General features: G+C 48.3%; 1 protein-coding gene across 1 annotated transcript in view; it reads right to left on the bottom strand.

Moving 5' to 3' along the window:
* LOC143775108 (uncharacterized) overlaps positions 1-21,723 on the bottom strand; it is a 45,325-nt gene extending 23,602 nt beyond the window's left edge. Inside the window, exon 1 of the mRNA XM_077262954.1 lies at positions 21,544-21,723. Coding sequence (XP_077119069.1) covers positions 21,544-21,723 — 180 coding nt within the window. The remainder of the gene's footprint in view (positions 1-21,543) is intronic.
* Positions 21,724-22,035: the final 312 nt, after the last annotated feature.

Genomic DNA, 22,035 nt, shown 5'->3' with positions numbered 1-22,035 from the left:
GGGAGCAGAGGGGGGTGAAGATGAGGTCCAGTGTGTGACCATCTTTGTGAGTGGCTGCAGAAGACCATTGAGTGAGGCCGAAGGAGGAAGTGAGAGATAGAGGTTTAGTGGCAGCTGAGAGGGACGTGTCAATGGGGATGTTGAAGTCGCCCATGATGATAGTGGGGATGTCCGCGGAAAGGAAATGAAGTAGCCAGGTGGTGAAGTGGTCAAAGAAGATGGTGAATAGTTTATAGGACGTTTATAGAATAAGTAAGAGGACAAATCTGATATCAAAAGAAGGGGGACCTAATTGAGTATAATTAATAAATGCGCTATCCAAAGAGGACCTAAGTGGCAATATGATAATGGCAAATGGCAACTGGCAAATGTTGCAGGCAAAAGAAGGTCCAAGTGTCCATGGAAAAAAAAATCAGGACATAAAGTCCGAATTATAATCCAAAGATATAATATGAGGATTTAATATGATACAATGCAGTCAATAGAACTTTGTACATGAATTAATATGAGATATGACCTAGGAATTTAATCCGATCAATAAGAGGTCTCATACTCTCTATTGTGCTTGTAGTACCATCTATAGAGCATGAAACTAGCTCTTGTTCTTCCTCCTCTTCTGCCTCCTCCTCTTCCTCATTGTCACCCAATCTACATTGGAATGAGATGGGGTTGGGCAGTGGGTAATCACCCTGTATGGTTCCTTGCTCCATCTCATCATGCTCTGCCTGCAATGCATCTTCTTCGATTGTGAGCAGAGAGCATTTCAGAACACAGAGAAGTGGGGAATGTGATACTAATTATGGCTCATTGCCTCTCACCATCTCGGTGGAGTCCTCAAAGTTTTTGAGGATGGTACATATGCCTGACATACATGTCCACTCCTGAGGTCTTATGTGTGGAGTCTGAACTGAATACTAATGGCCTTGTTGATGCTGGTAGTCAACAACTGCCCTCTTCTGCTCAAAAATCCTTTCCAACATCTGCAGTGTAGAGTTCCAATGCGTGGGGACATCACACACCAGTCGGTGAGACGGAAGCTGCAAACACTGCTGAAGCAAGACAAAGGCGGCTGAAACTGTTTCTGACTTTCTAAAATGGGCACATAGGCGGTGTACTTTGGCAAGCAGATGCAGCAGTTCTGGATAGGTTTTGAGAAACCACTGTACCACGGGTTAAGCACATGGAGCAGGCATGGTACGTGTGTGAGCTCACCTCGCCTCAGAGCTGCCACCAGGTTCCGGCCATTGGCACACATGACCATGCCTGGCTCTAGGTTCAGTGGTGTCAGCCACAGATCTGCCTGCTCTTTCAGAGCTGAGGACATGTTCCATCCCAAGGTCCAACTGAGTCCCGCCTTCCACTATGTTAACCCAGTGTGCTGTCAGCGAGATGTGCGGTCCCTGCCCACAAGCAGTTGTCCACATGTCTGTGGTTAGGTGGACTTTCCCATTAACTGCATTGTTGAGGGCATGGTTGATGGTGTGGGACATGTGCTTGTGTAATGCTGAGATGGCACATCGAGAACGTGGACGTGGCTGAGATGGCACATCGAGAACGTGGACGTGCTTCATGATGGTGCTGGTTGAGTGTGTGAAACAGCAGATGTAGGGCAGGAGGCATCTTTGCATGCACCATGGACAGGGGATTGGCTTGCATGCACAACAGCAGAAGAAGCAGTGATGTCACCCGCAGACACTGTTCCTGGACCATGGGGTTTGGCCCACAAAGTCAGGTGCTTTGCTGCCATGTGCCTGATCATGCTGTTGGTGGTCAGACTGGTAGTTTTGCTACTTCTGCTGCTGCAGGCATGGCAGGTGGTGCAAATGGCCTGTTTGGGCTTATCGGCAGAGTCTTTAAAAAGCAACTAGACCTGGGAAGACCTAATATTTGGACTGGAAACTTCCATCGTGTTGGTGTTATGGGGAACAGTTGCCTGCCTTCTGTCTGCAGCCACCACACTGCTTCTTACTGCCTGCTGGGGTGCTACACCTCCCTCTCCATGTGTGCTGCATGTCCTCCTTCCAACTTTGGTCAGTTACTATATCATCCACCACCTCGTCCTCCACTTTTGCACCCTGGTCCTTCTCCTGACTTTCTGGCAATTGTGTCTCATTATCGTCCACCTCTTGTGACACTGTCCCACGGTCGACTTCGTGTGACCGTGGCTGCTAAAATATTAGGGCATCGCAACATGCGATCTCCTCTTGCCCCGCTTCAAGTGGACAGGGCAAGAGGCCCGAATCTATAAATGGGAAAGTGAATAGCTCTTCAGAGTGTCCAAATGTGGACCAGTTGTCTCCAGGCACTTGGCATGTTGGGAGGTAGGAGGATCACGGTAAGGAATATGCGGTCTAGACTCATGGCTACTGAGACTTGACCATCAGGAAGACAGGATGGTAGTGGTTGCTAAGTGATTGGAAGCATTATCTGCTATCCAACCAACAACCTTTTGACACTGCTCTGGGTTCAATAGTGCTGCGGTCCCCTTGTAATAGGGACAGGAAGGTCTTGTGAGAAGATGTGGGTGTTTGTTGTGGCACAATTTCAGCTTGTCTACAGCCTCGGCCTCTGCATGCACCATCACCATCACGTCGAGTTCCCTATCCATTGCCACACGCCTTGCCCATTTTAAATGAACTATAATATTTTCCACGTTCACTACAAATGGCTGAAAAAGGTGTTGAGTTCCCGCCGCTGCACAGTGAGAATCTCGAGCCACCTCCGCTGCGGTCTCTCATTCTCCTCCAGCCACAGTGGAGTCTGCTCAGCGGAGGCGTCGGTCCCAGCGTCTGGCTCAGGCTGATACTCTGCGCTTGGCTACTGCTGCTCTTCCAGGCTCAGCCATTGTAGCCAGTACTGGTCTATGGCGAACAGACGTCTCTGGGACTAAATCCTGCTTTTTCCCTTCTGAGCATGCCCAAGGGAGGACCATTCATTGGAGGTCGGGGGTCACACGCTCAGGTCCTGTAGCAGCTCCCATTGGTCCTCTAGGAAGGTCCTGAAGTTGCAGCAGCTATAAAAGGTTTGCATGGCCGCATGGCCATGCACTAATATCACTTCTATTTTGTTGCTAGTCTTACTCTGCTACTCAGGCTACACATGGAGAGTGTCCGTTAGCCGTGGGAATTCTGTTAGGCAGGTAGCTAGCATCAGTGAGGGCAATTAGTCGCTTGGCCTAGCATCTTAGTCCCACTAATCATTCTACGACCCTGTGAAGCAACAGGGGTCGTGCTATACTGACCGAGTGATGGAGCTCGCATCTAATTTGACATTATACCGCCATATAGGGCCGCCATTCCTCTTGCAGCAGGCTTCTCTCCTGCACGGTGGACCCCAGGCTGCGAACGCACCAATAGCAATCCATATCATTACTCGGTGCGTTCCGCCAGCCGTAACAGACACTGCAACAAAATGTAAATGGAGGCCTGAATTGGCACAATTTTGACAACACTGATATGTGATCCGTGGCACAGACAAACCACTGTTTGAAAAATCTGGCCTGTAGGTAACTATTTTTTTCCAGCAAACTGGTCTCAATAACTTGGCTAAGTCACTGCTAAAAAATTTAAATGGAGTCCTGAAATGACACAATTTTGAGCACACTGATATGTGATCATGGGACGGACAAACCCCAGTTTAAAATAGCTGAATTATTAGCACTGTAATATGGAAAGGATCTGGCTGTAATCTGCAGTGCCAACACGCAAATGGAGCACAGAAATGGTGTTCTCTGGATTGCTTTTAAAGCAAATAATGCGGATTAAGATTTTTAAAAAATTATTACTGGCCCCTGATACCTGGGGCTATGTCTATAAATATCTGCAATAGGCAGCAGCAGACAGAATTGGAATGGACCTTATTGCTATATGTACTGCAGTCTGCCACATAAACTGCCTGCCAGCCTAGCACTGATATCTCTGCAGCTTTATTAGTCCTCAGAAGGACTGTTAGCTGAGATGGATATTTGTATAATATATGATATACCCACTCTAAGTAAACAAACAAACATATCTCTCACTAGCTCAGCAGCAACTCTTCCTACACTGCCTGATTCCGGAGCAGACTGGGATGAGCATGGTGGCACCAGGTCTGATATAGACCTGATGACGCTGTGCGGCCAGCCAATCACTGCAATGCCAACCAACATGGCTGCGGAAATACAGTGTGTGGCAGACAATCCCTGCATGTTCATTGGCACTCTAAAGAGCGCCAAACATGCAGGGCACGGATCCGAACTTCCGCCGAGCAAAGCCGGAAATACTCGGCGCTCTCCGAGCATCGCGAGTACTGCGATGCTCAGGCGAGCACCGAGTAGTGGTGAGCATGCTTGGTCATCACTATTGCTGAGGAAAGCTCTGTCACGCTGAATGTACTTGGGCATGCAAATTGTCAAGATCCACTACTTGCATTTCAGCAAATGGAGTTGGGGAATTGGTCATGATTAGTGTTGAGCATTCCGATACCGCAAGTATTGGGTATCGGCCGATATTTGCGGTATCGGAATTCCGATACCGAGTTCCGATACTTTCAGTATATCGGATACTGGAATCGGAAGTTCCCATAATCCAAAGAGCCAGAATTCAGCCAATGAGGAATGATTAGAAGTGTGGGCACATCCTGTTCTGCATGGTAGGCATGTAAGTACTAGCATGGCTGTGATTGGCTGCTAAAATGATGTCATGATGCACTATAAAAGTCGCCGCCGCCATTTTGGGTTCACTCTGCTGTGAATTCAGTTACAGACAGGACACTGTGTTCTGACTGAGGGCCAGTTTAGAGATAGCGATTTGCTTCATTGTGCTTTACCCACACTAATTTAGCAACCGCTGTGTGAGAACCTTGTTTTTGCCTTGCAGCGCTGTTCACGGCTCTCTGCAAGGTGTCTGTGTGAGTGCAGCTCACTCTGTAGTCTGTTCTGCCGCCACAGCCGGTTGTAGTCAGCTCAGGGTGCATCACTGCCTCATACCGTTCCATTGTCCGTTTCTCAATTAGTGCAGCCTGCTGCACATTTTTTCAAATTTATCCTATTAGAGGCTTTCCATCCGTATCCTGCTAGATTGTGGAAAAACACTATATAGGATTACATAGTGGAGCATTTTTTGGCCTTGCAGCGCCGTTTACGGCTGTGTGCACGGTCTCTTTGTGAGTGCAGCTCACTCTGTAGTCTGTTCTGCTGAAAAAACAAAAAGTTTATAAAGTTCACCAAACACTCCACTTTAGAGTTGTGTAGGCCACATTAGCTCATATTAAAGTCTAGTCCACACTTGATAAAATTAGTGTTCCTTATACCTGTTAGCAGCTGTTCAGGAATAAGCACACTAAGCCCTTAGTACTTTTCTGCCTATCTTTATCAGTCTACCAAGATGAAGAAGGTAGGGAGTAAGGCACGTGGGCATGGGCATGGAGGCGGAGCAGGGAGAGGATGTGGGGATACTGTGCCTGCTGCGGGCACTGGTGACTCATCATCCCCCAGTTTTAGCAGGGAAAATTCCTTCATGCGCAGCTTTGTAGGAGCTCGCCGTGCCCCGCTGCTGCGGGATGAACAAATGGAAGCCGTTGTCAGATGGATGGCAGCTAACGCATCGACTTCAATTAGTGCCACATCCTCTCAGGCACAGAGCACTGAAGAGCACCCATCTGTCTCTTCACCACCTGCCAAATTGCCCAGGCAGTCATAGAGCCCAGGACAGAAGCCATCTCTACTTCTGTTCTCTGAATCTCTTGGCTTGGAAAGAGGGGGCCAGCCAAGCAGCATTGGAGAAATGGAAGAAGAGGCAGTATGCAGCTTTGTCTCTCTGACTCTGAAGAGACGGGTGGGCCAGTGCCTCCGATCAGCACACCTCAGTACGCATTTGATGATGAGACTCAGGCGCCACTTTCAGGTGCTTACTGTGCTGCTGAGACTACCTAGGAGAAGCAGTAGGTGGAAGAGGGTAGTGTAGATGATGAGGTCATTGACCCATAATGGCGTGAGGTACAGGAAGGTGGTGGAAGCAGCTCTGAGGAAGAGATTCCCCGAACGGCCCAAAGAGGGAGAGGGAGGGGGAAGACTGTGGTGCCTGTAGCCTCCACTTTGGCACCCGTTAGGAGCATGCCTCTTCAAAAAGCCAAAACGGGCACTCCCAAGACTTGCAGTGCCTGGTCCTTTTTTGACACAGTTGCAGATGACATTTCCTTAGTCAAATACAAGGTGTGTCATCAGAAAGTCAAAAGAGGGAAAAGTGTCAGCAACCTCAATACCACAAATTTGTGGAAACATGTGCGGTGGAGTTACAAAAACACACTGAAGACCTAGGCCAACCTACAGCGGCACCTACCACCTCTTCAGCTCATGTTTTTGCCTCTTTCTCCAGCTCACACACAGTTGGTTCAGCTTCCTCACAGGATCTCCATGGAAGAACCTCTGACACTGTAGTCCAGACATCCAGTGTAATTCCACCCACAGCACCAAGTTCCCAGTCATCCTCACACTCCCAGCCCTGTCTACAGCCATCGGTAGCACAGGCATGGGAGAAAAGGTGGCCATTCTCGGCAAACCACCCCCGAGCACAGGCTCTAAATGCTGGCATTGCAAAACTACTGTCCCTTGAAATGCTGTCATTCAGGCTGGTGGAGACTGACACCTTCCGTAACTTGATGGCATTGGCAGTCCCACAATACAATGTGCCCAGACGCTTTTATTTCAGCAGGCAAGCTGTCCCTGCCCTGCAAAAGCATGTGGAGGGAAATATAAAACACGCGCTACTGAATGCCGTCAGTAGCAAGGTTGACCTCACCACCGATGCATGGACCAGTCACCATGGACAGGGGCGATACCTTTCCCTCACTGCCCATTGGGTAAATGTTGTGGAGCCGGGTACAGATTGTGCGAGTGGCGCAGGATGTGTTCTGCCAACTCCATGGATTGCAGGAATCCAGTCTGTACACATTGACTCCTCCTCATACTCAAGTTCCTCAGAATCAGCACTGCAGGAGCCGTCACAGTCCACCTCCACATGGACCCGTGAACGTTTACCTGTTACGACCGATATGAGCACAGCTGTGGCCAAACGTCAACAGGCCGTATTGAAATTAATTTCTTTGGGGAATCGAAGCCACACAGTGCAGGAGCTCTGGAATGCCATCAAGCAGGAGAGCGACGTGTGGTTTGTGCCAGCGAATCTCCAGCCAGGCATGGTAGTGTGTGACAATGGCCGAAATCTGGTGGCAGCTCTGGCCCTAGGCAACCTCACTCACATCCCATGTCTGGCACATGTGCTCAACTTGGTCGTGCAGAGTTTTTTGAGGAACTATCCGGATCTTGATGCACTGCTGCACAAGGTCCGCCTACAGTGTGCTCACTTGCGGCGTTCCAGCATGGCAAGATCGCGCATTGCAGCTCTGCAGCGCCGATTCCGCCTTCCGGAACATCACATCATATGTGACCTACACACCAGGTAGAATTCCACGTTACATATGTTGGAGCGGTTGTGTGAGCAGCAGCCAGCAGTAATGGCGTACCAGCTGCATCAGGCGCAAAGAAGTCGCAATGCGCGCCATTCACAACCACTGAGTGGGCCACTATGAAGGACGTCTGCCAGGTTTTGCGTGCCTTCGATGATTCCACGCGGATGGTGAGTGCAGATGATGCACTAGTCAGCATGACTGTCCCCCTTATCTGCCTGCTTGAAAGAACACTGCAAGCGCTAAGGGATGATGTTGTGGAAGAGGTGGAGGATGAGGAGTAAACAATTCCATCTGCTTCTGGACAGTCAGCGCAATGTGGTTCCTCACAAAGGCCTAGGCAGGGGACACTTTGTGAGGAGGATGAGGAGGAGTCAATGGAGGAGGAAGTCATCTGTCCAGAGGAGGGAGTTACACAATTCTCCAGTAGTCAGTGTGTAGAGCGAGGGTGGGGTGATGCAGAGCAGGCAGAGATCACGCCTCAAGCAGGGGACAGCGTTTCTTGGCCAGTTGGCAGTCTGCAGCACAAGGTTGATTTCATGCTGCAGTGCCTGAGAAATGACCGCCGCATCGTCCACATTCTCAACACGGCTGATTATTGGGTGTACACCCTCCTAGATCCTCGCTACCGGGACAACTTTCAAAGCCTCATTACACCGTTGAACCGGGAGCATAAAATGTAGGAGTACCAAGACACACTGGTGCAGTCCATCATCTTCTCTAGTCCAATTGAGAGCAGTGCTGCTAGTGCTTTACAAAGCAGCTCAGTGCGTCAAGGCAGTGGAGGAAGCTCTGCACAAAGAGGGAGCAGAAGCTGTGCCTCAGTACAAGGCAAGACCAGTATGGCCCAACTGTGGCAAAGTTTTGTGTGCCCGCCACAAATGTCTACACCATCAAAGATAGCTCCAGTCAGCAGGAGGCAACGTTTCCGTCAGATGGTGACAGACTACATGTCTTGCCCTCTTACTGTACTCCCAGACGGCTCTGCCCCCTTCAAATTTTGGGTCTCTAAGCTGGATACATGGCCAGAGCTAAGCTAGTATGCATTGGAGGTGCTGGTTGCCCTGCTGCTAGTGTATTATCGGAATGCTGCACAAGGAAAAGGTGGCTCTTTTAGTTATGCTCCTTGCACCCGCTGAACTTAACGCTTATAAAATGTGTCCCCTCATACCGTAAAACCGTCCCGGAGATGCGACTTTCCTTCGTAATGAGACGCAACACAGCCATCATTCCTACCTTCTTGGCGCCAGGCGCCGCCTCCTCAGCGTTGTTTGAATCTGTCCCGGAGCCTGCGCTGTTATGTTAAGCCTTGGGCATGCGCAGTTAGCGCTGCTCGTCTTCTGACATCATTTGGTGTCAGGATGACTGCGCCTGTGCTGCCGCGCTGCCAGAGATCCGGCCTCGCAGTGTCTTCTGATTTAATCACACTGCGGGCCTGGGATTCATGGCCTTGCGCAGTGCATACCTTCGCCTCTCACTCATCTCCTTCCGCCTTCTTCAGACTGTGCGGCATCAGCTGATCCCTAATCACATGCCATGGCCGTGACGCTGCACAGTCTGAAGAAGGCTGAAGGAAATGAGTGAGAGGTGAAGATATGCACTGCGCATGCCCATGATTCCCAGGCCCGCAGTGTGATTAAATCAGAAGACAATGCGAGGTGGGATCTCGGGCAGGGCGGCCGCACAGGCGCAGCCAGCCTGACACCAAATGATGTCAGTAACGCCAGCTGCTCCCCTGCTGTGTATCCGGCAATGTGTCCTGAGACTGCCACACTGACACTACAACAGAGATTGTAGTGTCAACATTAAAGAGAACCTGTCCCTTCCCCCCAGGCATTTGTATCTGAAAGAGCCACCCTGTGCAGCAGTAATGCTGCACAAGGAAAAGGTGGCTCTTTTTGTTATGCTCCTTGCACCCACTGAACTTAACACTTATAAAATGTGTCCCCTCATACCGTAAAACTGTCCCAGAGGTGGGACTTTCCTTCGTAATGAGACACAACACAGCCGTCGGTCCTACTCCCTTGGCGCCGGGCGCCGCCTCCTCAGTGTCGTTTGAATCTGTTATGTTAAACCTTGGGAATGCGCAGTTAGCGCTGCAAGTCTTCTGACATCATTTGGTGCCAGGATGACTGCACCTGTGCGGCCGCAGTGTCTTATTTATTCTCACTGCGGGGCTGGGATTCTTGGGCATGCGCAGTGCATATCTTCGCCTCTCACTCATCTCCTTCCGCCTTCTTTAGACTGTGCGGCGCCACGGCCGTGGCATGAGATTAGGGATCAGCTGACGCCGCACAGTCTGAAGAAGGCGTAAGGAGATGAGTGAGAGGCGAAGATATTTACTGCACATAGGATGCCAGTCACACTGATAAGTGTGGTGCACAGTGTCTGGTATGCAACCTATTAATGACGCCCCTTGTATTAACAGGTGGGCTGCCCAGCACTATAATATGCAGCACACAGTGACAGACACCCCAGAAAAACCTAACCAACATAGAGGCCTGGCCACATCCTGCAAAAAAGGATATGATATAGTGCAAAAAAAAAATGCATGCATATGATAAACACATACACTATATGAGGTATTGGTTTAATATTTTGGCCAAAATAAAGTAAGCCCGCAACCAAACGTCAAGGGTCCTCATTATATTGCGGGTCCTACCACTAATATAAAAAAACAGCTAACATAGAAAAAAAAACTCAGAAAAAATACATACAACAAGATACGGCCTTCCCAGAACCCTGTCTGATGTCAAATGAACACTTAGCAGGATGCAGCAGGCCTCCACTGATAAAGGCTAGGAGCGGCACATGTGCAAACTACTTGATAAAAACAACCACCCCCACCCTCCAAACATTGCAGGGGTTGGCTGCCTAGTAGAAAAGGCCGTATCTTGTTGTATGTATTTTTTCTGAGTTTTTTTTTCTATGTTAGCTGTTTTTTGATATTAGTGGTAGGACCCGCAATATAATGAGGACCCTTGACGTTGGGTTGCGGGCTTACTTTATTTTGGCCAAAATATTAAACCAATACCTCATATAGTGTATGTGTTTATCATATGCATGCATTTTTTTTTTCTTGCATTATATCATATCCTTTTTTGCAGGATGTGGCCAGGCCTCTATGTTGGTTAGGTTTTTCTGGGGCGTCTGTCACTGTGTGCTGCATATTATAGTGCTGGGCAGCCTGCCTGTTAATACAAGGGGCGTCATTAATAGGTTGCATACCAGACACTGTGCACCACACTTATCAGTGTGACTGGCGTCCTATGTGAGTTATATCAATGTGCATTTTTTCTACTAGGCAGCCAACCCCTGCAATGTTTGGAGGGTGGGGGTGGTTGTTTTTACCAAGTAGTTTGCACATGTGCCGCTCCTAGCCTTTATCAGTGGAGGCCTGCTGCATCCTGCTAAGTCTGCATTTGTCATCAGACAGGGTTCTGGGAAGGCCGTATCTTGTTGTATGTATTTTTTCTGAGTTTTTTTTCTATGTTAGCTGTTTTTTTATATTAGTGGTAGAACCCACAATATAATGAGGACCCTTGACGTTGGGTTGCGGGCTATCTTTATTTTGGCCAATATATTAAACCAATACCTCATATAGTGTATGTGTTTGTCATATGCATGCATTTTTTTTGCACTATATCATATCCTTTTTTGCAGGATGTGGCCAGGCCTCTATGTTGGTTAGGTTTTTCTGGGGCGTCTGTCACTGTGTGCTGCATATTATAGTGCTGGGCAGCCTGCCTGTTAATACAAGGGGCGTCATTAATAGGTTGCATACCAGACACTGCACCACACTTATCAGTGTGACTGGCGTCCTATGTGAGTTATATCAATGTGCATTTTTTCTACTAGGAAGATATTTACTGCACAAAGCCGTGAATCCCAGCCCCGCAGTGTGAATAACTCAGAAGACACTGCGGGGCTGGGATTCATGGGCATGACAGTGCACATCTTCGCCTCTCACTCATCTCCTTACGCCTTCTTCAGACTTTGCGGCTTCACGTCCGTGTCATGTGATTAGGGATCAGCTGACACCGCACAGTCTGAAGAAGGCGTAAGGAGATGAGTGAGAGGCGAAGATATGCACTGCGCAAGGCCATGAATCCCAGCTCCGCAGTGTGAATAAATCAGAAGACACTGCGGAGCTGGGATTCATGGGCATGCACAGTGCATATCTTCGCCTCTCACTCATCTCCTTACGCCTTCTTCAGACTGTGCGGCATCACGGCCGTGGCATGTGATTAGGGATCAGCTGACGCCGCACAGTCAGAAGAAGGCAGAAAGAGATGAGTGAGAGGTGAACATATGCACTGCGCAAGGCCATGAATCCCAGCCCCGCAGTGTGAATAAATCAGAAGGCACTGCGGGGCGTGATCTCGGACAGCGCGACCGCACAGGCACAGTCAGCCTGACACCAAATGATGTCAGAAGACGGGCAGCGCTAACTGCGCATGGCCAAGTTTTAACATAACAGCGCAGGCTATGGGACAGAATCAAACAACGCTGAGAAGGCGGCACCCGGCGCCAAGGGGGTAGGAATGATGGCTGTGTTGCGTCTCATTATGAAGGAAAGTCCCGCCTCCGTGACGGTTTCACGATATGAGGGGCCAAACTTTATAAGTGTTTCGTTCAGCGTGTGCAAGGAGCATAATTAAAAGAGCCACCTTTTCCTTGTGCAGCATTACTGCTGCACAAGGTGGCTCTTCTAGTTGCTAACGCCTGGGAGGTTAAAGGTTCCCTTTCAACTTGCTCCAATTAGGCCTCAGCCTACACTTTGTTTGTCATGTAATCCCTGGGCTCCAACACCGCCAGTTGCTGCTCTGAAGTGTCTTTGGCACGGGTACTCCCTCCTGCCCAGCCTGGTTCCAGCATGACAGCTATTTCCGGGTAGTGTCAAGGTCACTTTGCCTCCAATACGTTGCCCTGTCATGTTGCGGTCGGGCTAGCCAACTCTATGGTGCATGCAGTTTAGGAGCTTCCTATGTGGGCTGCGGGAACTGGAAATCAAGGCTGGTTCCGCAGTGCCAATAGGACAAGCTCCCCCTGTATAGGACTGTGGATTTTTGGTAACTACGGCCGGCTCGCGGCCTAGCAACTTTTGTTTTTTCTGTGGACCTTCTGCTGCCTATCTGAGTTCCAGCACCATTAGCTGGTTCTTAGGAAGACAATCTTGAATAGGTCCCCTGGTTCCAGTACCGTCAGCTGGTTCTGGGCAGAGCCTTTGGCTTAGGTGCCTCCTTCCGGGTATCCGAGTTCCACCAATGTCAGGTGGTCCTTGGTAGTGCTTTCTGGCACGAGTACCTCCTGCTTAGTAACCGGGTTCCAGTAACGTCAGCTGGTCCTCGGTTGTTCCATTGGCTCTTGTACCTTCTGCTACCCATCTGGGTTCCAGTACCGTCAGCTGGTTCTCGGCAGTGTCTTTTGCTCTTGTACCTTCTGCTCCCCATCCTGGTTTCAGTACTGTCAGCTGGTTCTGGCAGAGCCTTTGGCTTAGGTGCCTCCTTCTGGGTATCCGAGTTCCACCAACATCAGGTGGTCATTGGTAGTGCTTTCTGGCATGGGTACCTCCTGCTTAGTAACCGGGTTCCAGTACCATCAGCTGGTCCTCGGTAGTTCCATTGGCTCTTGGACCTTTGGGTAGCCATCTGGGTTCCAGTACCGTCAGCTGGTTTTCGGCAGTGTCTTTTGCTCTTGTACCTTCTGCTCCCAATCCTGGTTCCAGTACCGTCAGCTGGTTCCGGGCAGAGCCTTTGGCTTAGGTGCCTCCTTCTGGGTATCCGAGTTCCACCAACGTCAGGTGGTCCTTGGTAGTGCTTTCTGGCACGGGTACCTCCTGCTTAGTTACCGGGGTCCAGTAACATCAGCTGGTCCTCGGTAGTTCCATTGGCTCTTGTACCTTCGGCTACCCATCCTGGTTCCAGTACCATCAGCTGGTTCTGGGCAGAGCCTTTGGCTTAGGTGCCTCCTACTCGGTGTCCGAGTTCCACCAACGTCAGGTGGTCCTTGGTAGTGCTTTCTGGCATGGGTACCTCCTGCGTAGTAACCGGGTTCCAGTACAGTCAGCTGGTCCTTGGTAGTTCCATTGGCTCTTGGACCTTCGGGTAGCCATCCGGGTTCCAGTACCATCAGCTGGTTCTCGGCATTTCCTCAGCCTTCTTGTACCTTCTGCTACATTTCCAAGTTCAAGACCCTGAAGACGACGACCCCAGAAACGACGACCCCTGAGACGACGACCCTGGAGACGACAACCCTGAAGACCACCCCGAAGACGACAACAACCCCAGAGACGACAACCCTGGAGACGACGACCCTGGAGATGACGACCCTGAAGACCGAGAAGCAGAAGAACAAGAAGCTGCAGAACAAAGAGCAGAAGAACATTAAGCATAAAACTAGACATCAGAGCAAAAGATATTATCTAAATTATAAGCAGAAGAAGACTAAGCAGTGTATGGGGGTGAGTCTGTTCCCCCTCGTGGTGCCCCTGGAAAAAGCCTGCTGCTGCAGGCCAAACTGAACGCGGACAAATCTTGTTGTAACTCGTTTGTGACAGGCAGAACGGAAGGTGTAATCTTCAAACTTTTAGGGTATGTGTCCACGTTCAGGATTGCTTCAGGATTTGGTCAGGATTTTATGCAGGTAAAATCCTGACCAAATCTGCACCTGAGGTCACTGGCAGGTCACCTGCGTTGTCCTTGAGTTTTTTCTGCAATGTAAGGACATGCTGCGTTCTTAAAAGACGCGCCGCATGTGAGTTTTCTCGGGTGTGCCGCATGCGTCTTTTACTGCATAGTGGAGACAGGATTTAATGAAATCCCCTCCACTATGCTGTACCATCTGGACGCTGCGTTTTTTATGCATGCTGCTCAACGCTGCGTCAAAAACTCAGCATTTCCTGAACGTGGACACATACCCTTAGGCTATGTCTCCACGTTCAGGATGGCCGGCGGTATCGCCGCAGCGGCGAAGCCGCTCGGCGCTAAGCCCCGCCCCCTTTCTGGGACGCGATCATGCCGGATGTGTTAACTCTTCACATCCGGGATGATCGCTCTGTCCCATAGGGCCCTGTGATATGCCTTGCGGGGACGCTGCGTCCCCGCAAGGTGTACGGACATGCTGCGATCTGAAAAGACGCGCAGCATGTCCGGAGTCGCAGGGCCGCCGCGTGCGGGTTTCCACGCATAGTAGACACGGGATTTCATAAAATCCCCTCCACTATGCTGGAACATCTGGACGCTGCTTGTTTGACGCTGCAGCTCTGCGCAGCGTCAAACAAGCAGCGTTTCCTGACCGTGGAAACATACCCTTAGGGTATGTTTCCACGTTCAGGTTTGCTTCAGGCTTTGGTCAGGATTTTATGCAAGTAAAATCCTGACCAAAACTGCACCTGAGGTCACTGGCAGGTCACCTGCGGTGTTCCTGCATGTTTTGCTCATTGTAGCAACATGCTGCGTTTTGAAAAAACGCACCGCGCATGCGTTTTTGCAGCAAAAACGCATGCGTTTTTTAACGCATAGTGGAGTCGGGATTTCATGAAATCCCCTCCACTATGCTGTAACATCTGGACGCTGCGTTTTTGACGCTGCGGAAAAACGCAGCGTCAAAAACGCATCGTTTCCTGAACGTGAAACATACCCTAATAGATCACAACTACAGGAATGCCTGTCACAAATAAGAATATGATGAAGAAGTAGAATATGAAGAAGAATAATAGTTTAATGAAAAGAATATGAAGAATGTAACAAAAAAGAATAATAGGAAGAAGGTGAAAAAGAAGATGATTAAGGTGAAGAAGAAGTAGATGTAAAAGATGCTGCTGCTGAGGATGATGAAGAAGAAAGTGTTGGAGAAGTAAAAAAGAAGGTGAAGAGCATGGAATTAGTGAAACATCAATATCTGACAAAATATAAAAAATATTAACATAGTCAATATCTTTGAAAACTCCAAACGTCTTAAAAATTTTTTTAATTCCTGCTATTCCAGTTGATTGGGCTAAACCTCTATGCCTTTAATGTCTCCTCCACCTCACCCAATACATCCTACATTATTATTTGTTGTTTCCCTGTAGAATGAACCTACAAGGAAAGAAAGGGTTTATTTTAATTCCGATATTTTGGTCCCATTGACTTGCATTGGTATCGGGTATCGGTATCGGCGATATCCGATATTTTTCGAATATTGGCAAATCCAATCCGATACAATACTTTTGAATATCGGAAGATATCACTCAACACTAGTCATGATTAATTGTCTCCTCAATTCTGAGAAACACTAGCAGATTCTTATCTGTCAGGCAGTACCTTCAGGGAAGAGTCCTAATGACTTAAAATTTATTCTGCAACAGGACAACAGCCCCAATCATAAAGCCAATGTCAATAAAGGTAATGTGTCGTGATTTTTATTTTTGTATTAATAATTATTGATTAGCTCAATTATTTTTTAATTTAATTTAATTTATTTAATTTATGTATTTATAATTTTTTCTGCAACTGCTGGGTGCTCCCTGTTTTATTTGCTGGTCTATGTGAATGAGCACAATACTTACATTTAATAGCAAAGCCACAAAAAGAGGACTAAAAATCCTCCAAAAATTCAAGTATTAATACAGCAGAAAAGGGCCAGCAGTGTTTACCTGCCCAGGTCATTGAACAAATGCACCATCAGGATGCAGCAAACCCATGTAGTAAAGAAGGCGGCAGTGCAAGGAGGAAGACCGGGCTACAGGTGCCTGCATCATGCTGGGTCCGGAACTGCTGAGGCTGCGTCCCATGTTGTCCAGGGGCAGACAAAAAGGCCCAGACAGGTTCTCTGACCCAGAAGCTGGGGGCACAGTTATTATTAAAGCGCACGCACCATCAGGCAGTTTCCCGCTGGCAGTGACAGAGGCAAGGTGCGTCAGCAGCGGGCTCTGAGGGGTACACAGCCGGGCCGCAATGACACGCAGCCGATCCGATGCCAGGACGCTGCCGGATCCCACCACAGTAATAAGGAAAAAGCTGGAAGCCCTGTTCAGCTAAGCACTGCATGCCAACTGTTGTCGATGCTTCAGGAACAGGCAGGGCGCAGCATAGAGAGAGAAGTGCAGCACGCACAGTAGCTGGCAGAGAGCGAGATGCCGTGTGCTTCGTGACTGTGAGTACAGCACACGTGCCACAAAGAGAGAACCGGGTACTGGACAGACCCGGACCCGCAAGCTAGGGGCACGGTTATAATTAAAAGCTCACGCACCATCAGGCAGTTTCCCGTTGGCAGTGACAGAGGCAAGGTGCATGTGCAGCGGGCTCTGAGGGGTACGCAGCTGGGCCGCAATGACACGTGGCCGATCCGATGCCAGGACGCTACCGATCCGATGCCTGGACGCTGCCGGATCCCACCACAATAATAAGGAAAGAGCTGGGAGCCCTGTTGAGCTAAGCACTGCATGCCAGCTCTTGTCAATGCTTCAGTCTTGGTGGGAACAGGCAGCATGCAGCATAGAGAGAGAAGTGCAGCATGCAGAGTAGCTGGCAGAGAGTGAGGTGCTGTGTGCTTCGTGACCGTGAGTACAGCACACGTGCTGCAAAGAGAGAACCGGGTACTGGACAGATGTTTTCAGCCCACCTTACCAACGTATACCTTTCCGCCCACATGAGACTCTGATTGTGCTGAGGCCTTGTTTTCTCCGGCCGCATATGTTCATGGACTAGTGGCTCAGCGGAAGATACCGGACACCGACCGCTGCTGCCAGAAGATGGACCACCGATACCAGCTGAAACCTTCTTGTACAAGCACCGCTCCAGCCACTGTTGGCGCTAATGCCTCCCCCGGAGCATTCACAAGAACTGCTGTTATCTGATTCATTGTTCCTTAACTCTGCATATCCTTTACAATTGGACTGTTATTCTACCCATTTAACGCTGCACCTCCCTGCGAGGAGTTAACCCTTGTTAAATTAAAACTGTTATATTTGTTAACCCTTGCTCTGCCTTCTGCATATCACTGCATCCCGCAACCTGCTTATGGATCGCCCCCAGTAGGGCAGCGGGGTACTCGGTACTGGGCCCTTCGGTTCTCGATGGGGATGTCACGGTGGCTGACCTGGTCCATGGCCCTAGGGAAGTCTGTTGTGAATTGGGGGAAAGGTCTTTAAAGGGAAAATGTTCGTGACGCCACCTGTGGTATTCGGTCAGGGTGACCGACTCTGCTGTGAGGGGTCCACTGGGGTGATGTTATGGCAGCTAGATGGTATACCTTCCCACAGGTGAAATGTATGCCCAGGGCTTCCCAGAGTTGTAGATGGTGGATGGTGTGAGGCGCAGTGAAGAACGAGGACACAAGGTTGCAGTCTCTTTACCTTTACTGAAGGCTTCAGCATCCACAGTCCAGAGCACCAGATCACAGGGTTGGCAGGGTCCAGCCGGTCTGAAGACAAATCCAGAGTCCCCTTATCCAGGTGGAAATCAGTGGCCTTCCTCTAGAGCCTGGGTGTTGTAGTAACTCCCTGCTGTGCGTCTCGGTAAGGTCCTCACAACTGCTGTAGATGTTCTAGATGTTATGTCTTTCTCCCTGTCCCCTGATGGTAAGGATAGGGCAAACCCGTATGACTGATGGCCTGAGGCTTTTTACAGGGACTTTAGCACGCCCCGGCCTCCACAGTTGCCACCGTGCCTCCTGGGTATAAGGTCGGGCAACTAATATGGAACTAGCTGTCCTGTCGGTCTCTGGAGCTAGGCTTGGAGACAATGACTCCCTCAGTGTTCCGGCTACCGGATCCTGCGCCTCAGGTATGAGGCAGCCTTTTAAAGGGCAGAACTCCTTCTGGTTTCCTCTCCTTTTGCTATGACTTCGTTTCTCACCCTCCGAAAAATAATTCTCTTCCATTGTCTCTTTCTTAGGATGCTGCCGCACGTGGGGCAGGTGCAGCTCTGTGGCCTTCTGTCTAGGCCTCTGACAGGATCCCACCCCTGTCAGGGACCCACAACCTGAGCGGAGCTCAGATAGCAGCTTACTGGGTGAAGTCCAGCTCGCTTCTGCCTAACTTCCTATCCAGCCCACCAGTTTTACCTAATTCTGAGGAGTGCCCTACTAAATAGGAGCATAGCTCCCCCTGGCGGACTGGAGTGTGAAGTGTGTTGTGTTGTTTGTGATACCAGGTAAAGTGATCTCCTTTATTGCCTTCAGACATAACATCACTCCCCCTGGTGGAAGAATGACAAGACTGCAATTACCTGGACTCTGGGGCGCTGCACTCCCCCTTACCCCCTGTTAAATCCAGTACTCCCGGACTGGGAAAAGAAAACAACAATACATTAGCAAAAAGACATGCAATATTTTTGAAATGCTATAAAACAAATTAATTTAACTATGCTTCCCTTTATGGGAGGTGAGGACACTTGAACGTTACAAACAATAACATATTTACATTTCCTTGCTTCAATCTGACCAATACTAGATGACTAACTACTATGAAATATAACTATCCATACAAGTATACTATTTACTAAGTGTATATGCGAGCATCTTATCTTTATTCAAGTGTAAAACAGTTATTCTCCTCTAAGTGCAAACTTTGAACTAACCAACTAACTCACTAATTCACTAATTCACTAACCCCTACGGGTTCACTTTATTGAAATGCAGAACAGTTTATCACCCCCCCTACGGGCTCACTGTATCTTCCTTCAATTTTATTCAGAGTACATCATTTCAAACTATTTCCTAGTCTACATACTATCAGCTATGTAAACATTATGACTATTTAAATTCAAATTAATTATTTATCTTTATTATATGAACTCACTATCTATTATATTAACTTTATAATATATTAACTGTTTATCAAGGTGCAAGAATTCAACATTCCCTTTAAGGGCAAAACAACATTCAAGTCTTTTCTGATGTAGTGCAAGCAATCACATCATCAATATTCAAGTCTAGTTAAAGGTGACGTGATGCGAGGGACCCGTGACGAACCCCCAACGTTGGTTTGGGTGGGCTGCAAGACGTGTACACTATGTTCCAAATTATTATGCAAATTAAATTTTTCTCAGATTTTCCCAAATGGTCGGTGCAAATGACAGTCAGTCTAATAAAAGTCATCACCCGTTAGATTATACATCGAATTTTATTGAAGAAACCTCCCAATGATAACAGTATAATCTCCAAAATGAATAAAAACTCAAAATGCACTGTTCCAAATTATTATGCACAGTAGAATTTTTATACATTTGATATGTTTTAAAGAACTGAAAATGCTCATTTGTGGAATTTGCAGCATTAGGAGGTTACATTCACTGAACAAAAAAGCTATTTAACGCCAAAACATCCCAACAGGCCAAGTTACATGTTAACATAAGACCCTTCTTTGATGTCACCTTCACAATTCTTGCATCCATTGAACTTGTGAGTTTTTGGAGAGTTTCTGCTTGTATTTCTTTGCATCAAGTCAGAATAGACTCCCAGAGCTGCTGTTTGAATGTGAACTGCCTCCCACCCTCATAGATCTTTTGCTTGATGATCCTCTAAAGGTTCTCTATAGGGTTGAGGTCAGGGGAAGATGGTGGCCACACCATGAGTTTATCTCCTTTTATGCCCATAGCAGCGAATGACTCAGAGGTATTCTTTGCAGCATGAGATGGGGCATTGTCAGCATGAATATGATTTTGCTCCTGAAGGCACGTTTCTGCTTTTTAGACCATAGAACAAAGTTGTCAGTCAGAAACTCTATATACTTTGCAGAGGTCATTTTCACACCTTCAGGAACCTTAAAGGGCCTTACCAGCTGTTTCCCATGATTCTGGCCCAAAACATGACTCCTCCACCTCCTCCCTGACGTTGCAGCCTTGTTGGGACATGGTGGCCATCCACCAACCATCCACTACTACATCCATCTGGACCATCCAGGGTTGCTCAACACTTATCAGTAAACAAGACTGTTTGGAAATTAGTATTCATGTATGTGTGGGCCCAATACAACCATTTCTGCTTGTGAACACTGTTTAAGGGTGGCCGAATAGTAGGTTTATGCACCACAGCAAGCCTTTGAAGGAGCCTACACCTTGAGGTTCGAGGGACTACAGAGGCACCAGCAGCTTCAAATATCTGTTTGCTGCTTTGTAATGGCTTTTTAGCAGCTGCTCTCTTAATCTGATGAACTTGCCTGGCAGAAATCTTCCTCATTATGCCTTTATCAGCACAAACACATTTGTGCTCAGATACAGCCACAAATCTCTTAACAGTACGATGATCACGCTTATGTTTTTTGAAAATTTCTAATGTTTTCATCCCTTCACCAAGGCATTGCACTATTTGATGCTTTTCAGCAGCAGATAGATCCTTTTTCTTTCCCATGTTACTTGAAAACCGTGACCTGCTTAATAATGTGGAACATCATTTTTAAGTAGTTTTCCTTTAATTAGAATCACCTGGAAAACCAATTATCACATGTGTTTAAGATTGATTTCAGTGATCCATTGAGCCCCGAGACACAATACCATCCACGAGTTTATTTGAAAAACAAAACAATTAAATCTTTATGACACTTAAATCCAATTTGCATAATAATTTGGAACACAGTGTAATCCTGACCCGGAATTCTGCCACATCAATGGTTTTTCTTCATGTCTGAAAAGCAAAGTTATTTTTACAGTAATATTAACAGCAGTTTCTGTTAAGAGGAAGTCTCTGTAAAAGCCTCCTTTGTAAAACCAGTAGGAAGCACCTTTAAGAAGGTACAAACTATTTACAAGCAGTTAAGGAATCATTCACCGTCCATGATCCTGCAGTTTTTAAGGCAATGATGAACTTGTGCAAACTGGTGCAAACAAAACATAGGATCCTTTAAGCAGGGGACCCCTTTAAAAGTTAACCCTGGACGGGTTTTAAGGTAAGAAAAAGGAAATGTTTTTAGGAACTATTTACATTCTTGTCGATTTTTCTCTACTTAAACGGTTCTGGAGGTAGCACCAGCGGAAGTAGTCCTGCTGGATACGGGCGACTACCTGGTACTACATAGAGTGCATCCGCACTCCTGATGGGGGTCTGTGTACTCACAGTTCTCCGCGCCACAGTTGTTTTGGTACACTTGGAACACATGGTGACCGGTGCAGGGGTCACCTGTTCGGGTGAAGATCGTAGTGTTCCTTTTGATGCGGGATCAGGGCTGTGAGATGGTGATGCGGTGGTTTCAAGTTTGTACTTGTGAACATGGAGGTCATACCAACCCTTGTCTCCCCAATGTCGCGTATATGTGACACGGTCACCAGGGTACAGATCCCGGCCTGGGTGTCCCTCCATGAGGTGTGCCTTCACATCACGCCGGTTCACAAATACCTCAGGATAGAGGCTTGGTTCTTTAATAAAACCCCAACCTCCTTGCAGGCGGAATCTTACAACAGTTCCATAACGCTGTGGGCCCCAGTCCTCCTGACTAGTGTTGAGCGATACTGGAGCGCCCCCACACCGCCGCAGGGCCGAGGGGTACCCGGAGCCGGGCCTCTGGGATCTCAGTCCTGGGGTTGTCACGGTGGCTAGACCCGGTCCGTGGCCCTGTCTGTCAGTGGGGGACGTCCGGTGCAATAAGTGGTGTTGTAACGGTGCAGTTGTGAG

This window comes from Ranitomeya variabilis, chromosome 5 (genome assembly GCF_051348905.1).
Source record: "Ranitomeya variabilis isolate aRanVar5 chromosome 5, aRanVar5.hap1, whole genome shotgun sequence".
NCBI classification, from domain to species: domain Eukaryota; kingdom Metazoa; phylum Chordata; class Amphibia; order Anura; family Dendrobatidae; genus Ranitomeya; species Ranitomeya variabilis.
This window is presented reverse-complemented; position numbering and strand designations above follow the sequence as displayed.